This window comes from Otolemur garnettii, unplaced genomic scaffold (genome assembly GCF_000181295.1).
Source record: "Otolemur garnettii isolate 467f Iridium unplaced genomic scaffold, OtoGar3 scaffold00045, whole genome shotgun sequence".
NCBI lineage: Eukaryota > Metazoa > Chordata > Mammalia > Primates > Galagidae > Otolemur > Otolemur garnettii.
The window spans coordinates 10,193,694-10,204,703 of NW_003852440.1; the positions used below are offsets into that span (position 1 = coordinate 10,193,694).

General features: G+C 47.7%; 1 protein-coding gene across 1 annotated transcript in view; it reads right to left on the reverse strand.

Moving 5' to 3' along the window:
• Positions 1 to 2,114: 2,114 nt before the first annotated feature.
• The window catches only part of LANCL2 (LanC like 2), a 60,601-nt gene continuing 51,705 nt past the window's right edge, over positions 2,115 to 11,010 (reverse strand). Inside the window, exons 7-9 of the mRNA XM_012805924.2 lie at positions 10,023 to 10,199; positions 7,130 to 7,202; positions 2,115 to 4,074 (exon numbers count right to left, since the gene is read on the reverse strand). Coding sequence (XP_012661378.1) covers positions 3,959 to 4,074; positions 7,130 to 7,202; positions 10,023 to 10,199 — 366 coding nt within the window. The 3' untranslated portion in view covers positions 2,115 to 3,958. The remainder of the gene's footprint in view (positions 4,075 to 7,129; positions 7,203 to 10,022; positions 10,200 to 11,010) is intronic.

Sequence of the window (11,010 nt, forward strand, 5' to 3'; positions counted from 1 at the left end):
GTTGTTTGGCGGGTCCGGGCTGGGGATTCGAACCCACCACCTTAGGTGTACGTGGCTGGCGCCTTAGCCGGTTGAGCTATAGGCGCCGAGCCCCAAGTCCTTCTTTTGCTTCACTGAGGACACCGCAGGCCTCAGCAGCGAAGTTGCCCCCCCCCACACCCCTGTGTCCATTGCCAAGTTAGACATCTTATCTGTGCTCCCATCTAAAGCCATGGCCACCGCCCCACCCCCACCCCAGTGCCCATCCCCGAGTTAGACATCTCATCCGTGCTCCCATCTGAGCCATGGTCACTGCCCCCCCCACCCCGACATCATCCAGTAACCCCTCCCTGTCCTACAGGGTCACCCTCATTTATTGTCCACTGTATCACTCTCACCAGTTCACACAGTGCTGTTAGTTTTCTGAAATTAAGTTTTTTCTTGACACTTTCTCTCTCCAGTTATGGCTCTTTCTTGTCCTTTGCAATAAAACTCCTTTAAAGTGTTGTCTGTGCTGCTGCTGATTCATCAGTGACTGCCATGTTGCTGATTAATGGTCAATTCTCAGTCCTTACCTGACTGACCAGGAACATGTGGTGTGGGCGACCACCTCTCCCTTCCGAATACCTCAGGGTCCACATGGCTCCCAAGCAGACACTCTTGTCCTCCCCCAATCCCTCCCCCACCCCTGCTGGGTGTTCTCCTACACCCCTGGGCTGACCCCCCTTTCTCCTACCTCCTCTGTGTTGGCATGGCCTGGGCAGTCTTAACTCTGACTCGTGATCATCTCATCAGGCCTCATGTTTTAAAAATTACATTATAAACAAAAAACTCCAAGTGGCAGCTCCATCTCAGATTTCTCTTCAAAAGAGAAATCCACACTTGTTACCTCAAACTCAATACATATAAAACCAGAACCTCTAGCCCCTCCTGACCCCTCTATCTACAGCCCTGCACCCCAGCTTCTAGGAAGCCCTGTCCATCTGTTGGGCCCTACCCGGGCCACAGCTGTCATGCCACTTCTTCCTCACTCTTACACTTGCCAGGAAACCTGGTTGGTTGGCTCTGCCTTCCAGATCCACCTGGCATCTACCTTACTATTACATGGCCAGCACAACATCTGGCACACAATCCCAGGAAAGCCACAAGTCTCTCTTGTGCAGTGATGGTTGGAGGTAGGAGGGAGCACAGCCCAGAAAGATCCCTCTGGGGGGTTAACAAAGGGAATAGGTTCTGAGGGCTATTCAGAAAGGTGACCACACAAGAAGGGTGACTTGGGCCCGACTGCCTCCCAGCAGCAGTGTACCCAGGCAAGTCTCTCACTTTCTATTTGTAAGGCAGAGACAACAGTGCCTTACTGAGAGGATAAAGGTCTTGTCTTGCAATGTAAGCACAGTATATGTGGCTGTTATTATTGTCCAGGGTTTGGGAGGTCTCACTAGAATGAAAAAAGGATGCATATACAGGAACCTACAACTAGAACATCATTACCCAAGCAGATGCCACATTTCAAGAGGAGAATAAGATCTTCAGAACAGTCACCACTGCTCCTAACCAATGTCACCCCCCCAGACACAGACCATCAAAAACAAAAGAAGATCCCGTAGGTCATCACCACAAAACTTGTCTTTTACTAACAAAACCAAAAAACTCCAAACAGTTTTCGTGGACATCAACTTTTTTCCTTTGAATTTTAAATGGTATTGTTCATGTGCAGATTTTCAAAATTTGGACATATTTCACAAAACACAATTGTGGACACAAACAAATCCAAGAATGGACTGGGGTGTTCTGAAATCTGATCTCAGACACTCATTAACCTGACTTCTGTGAGCCCTGTCCACTCAGGTTCAGGGACAAGTTGTTTCTCCTTTGCCTATGGGGGGGGGGGTTGGAGCTGTGTCCATGCAGCAGCCCATGGGGCAGATGTGAGAGAGGGGGTGGACGTGGGGTACAGAATTATAGAGCCACACATCTGATCAGACCCAGCAGGCAAGTAGGAAGGTGCCAGCCCAGTTGACTTTTCAAAAACCTCCTCCATTTATTCTGCAGGCATTTCATCTTCCCCTCAGCCTTCCTTGTTTTTTTTTAAGACTTTGATTTATTTACTTTTTGTTGTTGTTGCAGTTTGGCCGGGGCCGGCTTCGAACCCACCACCCTCAGCATATGGGGCCCCCGGCATCCTACTCACTGAGCCACAGGTGCTGCCACCTTAGCCTTCCTGCCAGGAAGACTAGCAAGTGTCTGTCAGGGTAGACCAGGGTCACCACTGTCTCCGGCCTGAGAAGGGCTATCTCAGGGCAGCCAGGTGGCCTTGTGCAGCCCTGCTGGTCTCCCCTGAGAATGAGACAGGGAGACCCTCATCAACGAGTCTGTAGCGTGTGATTTCCAGTGAGGTGGAAAGGGAACAGTGCTGCCTGCTGAGATCTGGCATCACACCAGGTCTCTGCAATGTCTCTGGTCCCTGGCCAGCTGGGGAGAGTACATCCTGCCTTCACATCACAGGGCATGGGGCTGCCCTGAGAAGCCCATCACAGGCTCAGTAAGTCAATTAAAGTACAAGCATGAGGATTTATGTCCATGGAAGTTGTCAATCTATGTGGGGGAAAACAACCATGCCTCAGAGCAAGAGTGTGGGCAGAGCAGAGATGCAGGCATGGGGGTCAGAAACCCCATGAGCTGCACAGGTACACAGAGCTGTGTCCTCCTTCACCCAGCTGTCCTCTCTCTCCTTCATGAAGGGAGTGGAAACTAGGGCTGGGACCTACTTAGGCAGGCCCTGGAGACAACCCCTGAGACCACTGGAGCGCCCTGTGTTGTCCTTGATGACACATGCCTCAGCTGGCAAGAGGAGCACTCAGGAAGCCCTGGAGCATCTGTCCCATGATGACAGAGCCTTCCTAGGATTGACATCTAATGACAGAACCCCTGAAACCAAGCCAACTACTGTCCGTGTTTTTTAAACAAAAAATGTCAAATTATACCCTATTTTTTTGTTTCGATAAAACATCAAATAATACCCTAATTTTCTTGTTTAGATCATTATGTTTCCCATATCTATAAATGCAGACTAGTACTTTTGATTTTATCACCCAAAAGTAGACCAAAAATATGAAATGTATTTAATCCCAAATTTGTACTTGGATATTTACCAAAAGTGTTATTGTAAGAACAGTGAGCATATGGAACTGTCCCTACTGTTCTTACAATAATGTTTATAAAGCTGATAAAATTGAGGTGGAGTCTATTTTAATAACATACACTTGGGTAAAGTCTCTAGGACTGCCAGCTCAGTCATTGCTACTTAAAATGTGCTACTTCCTGAGTACCCCCCTTGGAGCCATGAAGTCTATTCCCCAGGGCAGGAGTGGCCTGGGGCTGCAACAAGCCTTCACACTTTGCACCAAGTATCTGAAACCCTCTGAGGATGGGGACCACAATGGAGCTGCAATGTCCCCCTTCCTCGCACAAAATCAGAAGAGGAAGCACACAGCTGTGGCCTCCCCACACCACCCTGCACACCCTCAGATCTGCTGTCTCACCTCAGCCTCTGGAGTCTCTCTCTCATGTTCATCTGAAAGGCACCCACAGAAAACACTGACAGTGTGTTGTCACCAGGCCAGTATGGGACATCCCCTTTATACCCTGAGTACAGAAGGCGGCCATGCTGTCACACACCCATGCCCAGTCAGCTCAGGGCTCCCATTCAGAGAGGGCTTTCCCTCCTGGCAGCTGCGACATTGAAACAGCACACACAGAGAAACATGCAAACACTACAGAGAACTTGGACTGCACAAAGTGGCTTTTTACAGGGGTGAGGGTTACTGTCACAAAGTGATGATGGAATGAAGCTCTAACTCCCGTCTCTGCAATAAGAGGGGCCTGTGGAGGGGGTCTTTTTATTTCTCTCCTTCAGTATTTGTAGCTGTTTCTGTGTCAGGCACTGGGCAGTCTAGTGGCTTTTGGTCCAAATGGGTTTTTAGTTGTTCTTTCGCACCTCAGAATCCCAATCGGAAGAACCAAGCTCGAATGCTGGAAACCGGGATGCCTGTGGTCCCAGGACGTCAGATAGGAAGTGAATAGCGCCAGCCATGCCTGCAATGGAACACATACCGGTCTGGGGCAGAGGGTCTCCTAGTCACTCCCTTCACCAGGGCTGTGAGGATAGGGGACTGAGGACTCTAAAAATGACTTCATAAAAAGCAAAGAAATCCTTTACACTTACATCAGCACTTAGCAGGTAGTAATACTGGTTTTCTTCACTACTTTATTTTTAAAAACTTGGCTCCTAGGCTTTCATCTTGGAACTGTAATATTACATAGAATTACAGCCACGAAGTTTCAGACACTGCTAATCATGCAGAGACCTCGACAGGAAGACTTCCTTTCTCAGAGCTTTTATATTCTCATTCCACCAAAGAGTTGCATTTTATGTCTTCTTTACATTTAATGTTATTTTTAACAAACCTGAATTTATTTGGTCAAGATCCTCCCCCATGTCACTGCAATAATTAAGCAAGGGACTTCTGGAGGGTGGGCTGGGAGGCTGCCAGCCCCCAGGGCTTCCTGTCTCCCACACAAGGGAGTAATTCCTCCCTTGCACAATTTTGGTTTCTTTACAGTTTCTCTTTTGAGGTAAAACTCACATACAGTGAAACACAAATCCTAATACATTGCTGACCCATCACATGGTAACATGGACAGTTTCTGTGTAAAACTGCCAGTCAACAATGTGTTATGTGTCCACATCTGAGTTCTGCAGCTGCATACACCATGTAAACAGACCCCTGAGCAGACCTACAGTATTTCCATTGCCCAGTGAGCTCCATGTGTCCCTCTTTGGTTCATCCTTACCACGCTGGTCCCCCCAGGGGCAGCGACAGTGTGAGTCTGAGTCCATGCTGGTGGGACTTCATGCAAATGGCAAATGGTCATAGCACATGGCCTCAGTGCCCGCCAGTGCTGGCTCCTTCTCATCGCTGAGTAGTACACAGCAGACTGTCACCCCATTTTCCTGCTGAAGGACATCTAGGTTGTTCTCAGCTTTCTCTATAACTGTGATTTTTTGTGAGATTTGTCCATTTTATCTATGGTGTCTAATTCATACATGTGAAGCTATCAGCAGTGCTCCTTTCATGTCTAAATTATTTGTGATCTTTTGCAGAATATGATCTTTTTAATATTCAAACAAATCAGCAGAAAAAATTTCTCAGAATAAACATTTTAGTTTTCTATGTTATAAAAATGCAGTGTATTTGCACCAGATACAAAATAGTTAATGTTCATACTCTAAATGGAGTTCATTCAAGTTTAGTGGGTCCAAATCTTTGAATGGACAACTCTGTGAAGGCCAAGAAGCTGACAGGTCAACTCTTTCCCCTATGCCCTGCAGTGCCCACAGACAGAACTAGCAGAAGGTGCTAACCAGGTTCCTGTCAGATGGTCAAGGAGCTGCTATGTGCATGCCCGTCAGTGTCCACCCTGTGACATGCCAGCAGCTCAAGGGGTCACTGACCACAGTGACCTTCCTGGAGGAGCTCAGTCCTGCTGAAGTGTCCCAAGCAGTGTCTACCCTGACACCAAACATGAACACAGTCATGGCAGCATAGCCCCCCCCACCCATAGGTCGCTGCTTATTTCCAGTGGGCTCTGATAGATTACTATTTTTCAGATTTTTAAAATAATGTTTCTTGACCTCTTTCTTCAAATAAAAACAATGCCCGGATTTTTCTTTTTAGAGACGAGGCCTCACTCTGGCTCAGGCTGGTCTCGAACCCATGAACTCAGGCAATCCACCCACCCTGGCCTCCCACAGTGCTGGGATTACAGGTATGAGCCACTGTACCCAGCCTTATTTTTTCTTATTACTAATATTTCTAATTGCTAACACTTTTAATTTTTAGTATCATTCATATTTCTTTATACTATTTATTTATTTATTTATTTTTGGGACAGAGTCTCTGTAGAGTGATGTGATGTCACAGCTCACACAGCCTCCAACTCTCGGGCTTATGCGATTCTCTTGCCTCATCCGCCCAAGTAGCTGGGACTGCAGGTGCCCATCACTATGCCCAGCTATTTTTGTTGGTGTTGTTGCACTTGTCATTGTTGTTTAGCAGGCCCAGGCTGGGTTCGAGCCCTCTAGCCTTGTGGTACGTGGCTGGCACCCTACCTATTCAGCTATGGACACCGCCTTCTTTATATAATTTAAATGATTACATATATTTAAATATATTTTAACCATTTGAACTTCCTGTGGCTGCACTGAATCAGTGCTGTATATGGAAGGTGGAAGAGTGAGTGGGCCAGTTTCTTCCCTGAGCAGCAGCTCTCCATGTTCCTTCTGCGTGTATTTCACTGAAGACCTAAGGACCCTTGGAAGACACTCACAGGAGCAAAAAAATAGGTGAGGTAAAGAGACTTGATATAATTTCAGTCAATAAACTAATTTGTTCACTGCTGTTTTATAGTGTTTTTTTTTTTATTTACTAACAAACATTTATTTATTTATTTTATTTTATTCCTTTTAGACAGAGTCTCACTCTGTCACCTTGGGTACAGTACCCTGGTGTCATAGCTCACTGAAACCTCACACTCCTAGGTTCAAGCAATCCTCCTGTCTCAGCCTCCTGAGTAAATGGGACTATAGGTACCCACCACAACACCCAGCTAGTTTTCCTATTTTTAGTAGAGATGGGTCTCACTCTTGCTCAGGCTGGTCTCAAACTCCTGAGCTCAAGCGTCCCACCCACCTGGGCCTCCCAGAGTGTTGGGATTATAGGCCGGAGCCACTTCGCCCTGGAGGCAGGGACTTACTTCACTTGCCTAAATGTTTAAAGCTACCGTTTTCTTCTCACTCTTTTTTTTTTTTTGAGACGGAGCCTCAAGCTATCCCCCCTGGGTAGGAGTGCCATGGCATCACGCTCACAGAAACCTCCAACTTCTGGGCTCAAGCGAGTCTCCTGCCTCCGCCTCCCAAGTAGCTGGGACTACAGGCACCTGCCACAACGCCTGGCCATTTTTTTGGGTTGCAGCCATCATTGTTGTTTGGCGGGCCTGGGCTGGGGATTCGAACCCGCCACCTTAGGTGTATGTGGCTGGCGCCTTAGCCACTTGAGCCACAGGCGCTGAGCCTTCTTCTCACTCTTACCTTCAAAGAGGGAATAGGGTCTGTCAGGAATGCGGCACCCATGTGTTCCATAGTCTAGACACCACTCTGCAAACTGAAAAGAAAGGCATTCCCTGGTAAAGACAAAATTTTCACTTGAAGTGGTGAGTCTACTAGGACTCTCTGAGAGAGTCCAGGCCACCCCTACGCTGAGTCCTACCCAGCATGGTGGGTTCTGCTCCACAGGCTGTCAGGAAGGTGAAGCAGACAACTGTAACAACACAACCACATGCTATCTCTCTATCACCTGCCTGCCCTCTACAGAGGATGATTCCAGAAGCAACTTGAAGCATGCGCTCTATCACAAATAAAAAATCCAGATCCTGAAACTGCCATCAGCTGCTGGCCCCACAGCCACCTTCTCTGGCCTCAGCTGGGAAAACAGGTGTCCTACCCTGGCCCAGGCCAGCTCAACCCATGCCGGCAGCACAGTCTGCACTGTCCCTGCTATACTGGCCCAGCTGCTCAGCCCTTCCTCATCTGGACCAGCCCCTGCCCGCAGCTCTCCTGGACCTCTCCTTTGAGCCCTATGCCCTGTTCTTCTTGGACCTCCCCTTCCAGTACTGTTATGATAAACAGCCCTTTGTTGCTTAAGCTAACACAATTTCTTTTGGTCACTTATATACTGAGAATCCTAAGTAATAAATGTGATGAATATCAAATTCAGCACATGTAAGATAAAACTTATTCTGTTTTTACTCTCCAAATCTCACTCTTATCTTGTTTGATTTGCTATCTACCTGGTTTTCTAAGTCAGACAACATACATTCAGATATTTCATTATTCTACCTGTTAAAAAAAATGTACTCAATTCTGTGGGCTCTACATCCTAAGTTTTCAAACATCCCCTTGGGTTATCCCAGCCAATGCCTTGGTTTAGGGCCCAGCATTTCCCGCATTAATTATTATACCACAGTTTGGGGAAATCCCAGCCCCACCTCACCTTCCCACCAGACTACAGCAATCTTTCTCAAAGAGTAGTCTGAACATGGGTTACAAATCCCTGCGTGAACCCCATCTTCCATGCTAGTATGAGATGTTGCTGGGGACTGAAATCACCTAGGGGCTGGACAAAGGCTGGTGCCTGGGCTCTCTCTGTGGGTCTCGAGTGGGTTCCATGCACCATTTGGAAACTCCCCAGAGGTTTAGAGGTTAACCAAGGTGGACAACTCCCAACTGCAGGGGAAGGGCTCCCTTCCTTTGGCCTCTGCCCCCGACTTCACCTCTTCCCACACATTTCCTTCCCTCTGTGTTCTCAGTACTGAAATGCTCAGAGTTACAGGAAGATACTGGGCTTTCTGAGGCTCTATATGAGCCATTCTCCCAACCAGGAATGGGTGCTACCTCCCTGGGCCAATCCTTTCTGGCCCACCTGAAAAGCTCTTCGTCTTTAAAACACTAGCTGTGTCTCAACCCTCATAAAGTCTACTCACATGTCCCACATGAATTAGTCACCATCATCAATCACTGCCAGGCTGCCTTTAACCTGCAGAGCCCAGCACCTCCCCCAGCCCTCCTGTCACCTGTGCTGCCCCGTCCCCCACACTCTAGCTGCAGGGACCTTCAGATGGCTCCCTTGGGCACCCACTCCTCCAGGCCTTTGGGCAAGCTAGTTCTCCTCCTTTTAACATCTTTCCTCATCCTCCCTTGCTTAGTTCCTAGCTGTCCTCAGGTGTCAGCAAAGATATCACTTCCCGACCACCCAACACAGGGCTGGGCCCCGACCTCTTTGTATGCCCCCAGGCTCCTTCACCACCTTCTCTGAATGTGGACCCACAAAGCGGTGTGCACTCAAACGGGCAAGGAGGTGTCCATTCTATTTAGGGTGAGAAAAGGCTTTATAATCGTAACAGATGTTCACTGTCTAAATGGTATACAGATGATGTCAGCCACATTGCCTCCACTGTCAAGGTGTATTTTGGTGTATTTTCTTCTAATCTTTTTTCTGTCTGTGTAAAAGTACACTTTGTGAAATGTATACAATAATTACAGTAATAACAATACTTGCGAACATTTAGCAAATCTTTTGTGCCACTCACTGTGAGTATGCCAATGCTTATTTATCGAGTTTCTACTTGGTGCCAGACCACCATTCTAGGTACCAGCACAGAGTAGTGGCCTAGACAAACAGGGTCACAGTGCTTATATTCTACTGGCCTGGCATACTACAGAAACAAGCAAAAACAGAAGCAAATAATTGCGGGATCCTTCCACCTGGGGATCTCAAAGGCTAAGGATATCACAGTTAAGCTAAGATTGGAACAGCAAGGAACCACCATGCAAACTGCAGGGAAAGGGCTTTCTTGATGAAGGAGATAGTTAATAACAGGTTCAGTGGGAGCAAGCATGTCACCCTCCATTCTGTAGCAAGTGGGTCCATGGAGGGGTAGGGTGGTAGGCTAGAAAGTGCAGTGACATGGGGTCATAGCGGTAGAGAGGCAAGCGTGGGCTCGGTAGCCTCGGGATGCAGTGAGGGCCTAGCCTGCAGTACAGTGGGGTCTGCCAGAAGATTTTAAGCAAAGGTAACAGATGATCTGCACAGGAGCTCAATTAATTCTACAGCAAACATCCTTAGGAGGTGGGTGGTATTTTGTTTTCCATTTTCACAGGTGAGGACACTGAGACCTGAACAAGAAACACACCCCACATCCTAACACTAACAATTTAGTGGCACAAGTGGCAATTCTAATCAGGGTGTGTTCTTGCACAGGCATTTATACGTGTGATCCCTAATTCACAGGTACACAGATTCTAGAGCAAGGCTGTGCCAGAGGAGACAGAGAGGCCAGAGCTGGGAGAAACAGGTCAAAAGGAAGAGAGGTTGTAGTTATTACTGTGTATGTCCTGCAAGCAGCTGGGATGGAGATGCCCTCACCTTGCAGGCTCGGTAGAGGTACTTCTTGTCCTGCGTGAGGTGGTAAAGGGACAGGAAGGAGTAACCATTGCCCGCAGTGCCATGGCAGATCCCGTAGCCCTTGCGCAGCAAGCCACGCTGCCAAATCACATCACTGCACTCCATGGCTTCTTTCAGGTATTTCTCCTCTTTAAACACCTGGGCAGTGAAAAATAAAGCAGTGTTAAAAAGATGCTTTCAATGAAGAGTCAGGAAAACAAATTCACTTTTCTGGTTAGGATGTTTAATGACATCAGACAAAGTGAAATGGCATGGGGGCAAAAACGAAGTAGCAAACTCATGAGTGTGTCTGTCAGTCTACTCCCCATCCCTCCTTCTACTTCAAGAGTTTTGCAAAAGTAGTTCTAAAGTTTAGTTTACAAAATTAAAATGAAAGCCACCCATGTCTTTGGAAGGATGCTTTGTCACAAACGAACCAGTTAGTGTTTCCTGTAGCTCTCAGACTTCTGGCCTTGTAGGAGACCCAGGGACTGAAGGCACAGAGTGCCCATGCCAACAACACCCAGTGCGTGGCCAGCCATACTGACAGCTGCTGGGGACCCGCCACAAAGAAGCCTGCACGAGCTTTCTGGGGAGAGCTCAGCAGCACCATTTCCCTGGTGCATTACAGGTTGGGCCAAACTGGCCTAGGGAAGCTTTCACATCCCCAGACTCCCTTTCAAGTTTTCTTGTCTTATTCCACACATTTCATTATTGTTTCCCTTTCCTCAGAATTTGTGATTAGTAACTTCTACCTGCTAAACGCAGCCCATTCCAGTGCAAATGAACCACCACCAGTTAGACAAGACATAGAAAGTAATCTGTCGGCTCAGTGCCTATGGGTCAAGCGGCTAAGGCGCTAGCCACATACACCTAAGGTGGCGGGTTCGAATCCCCAGCCTGGGCCTGCCAAACAAAAAAAAAAAATGACAGCTGCAACCAAAAAAAAATGGCCAGGCGTTGTGGCGGG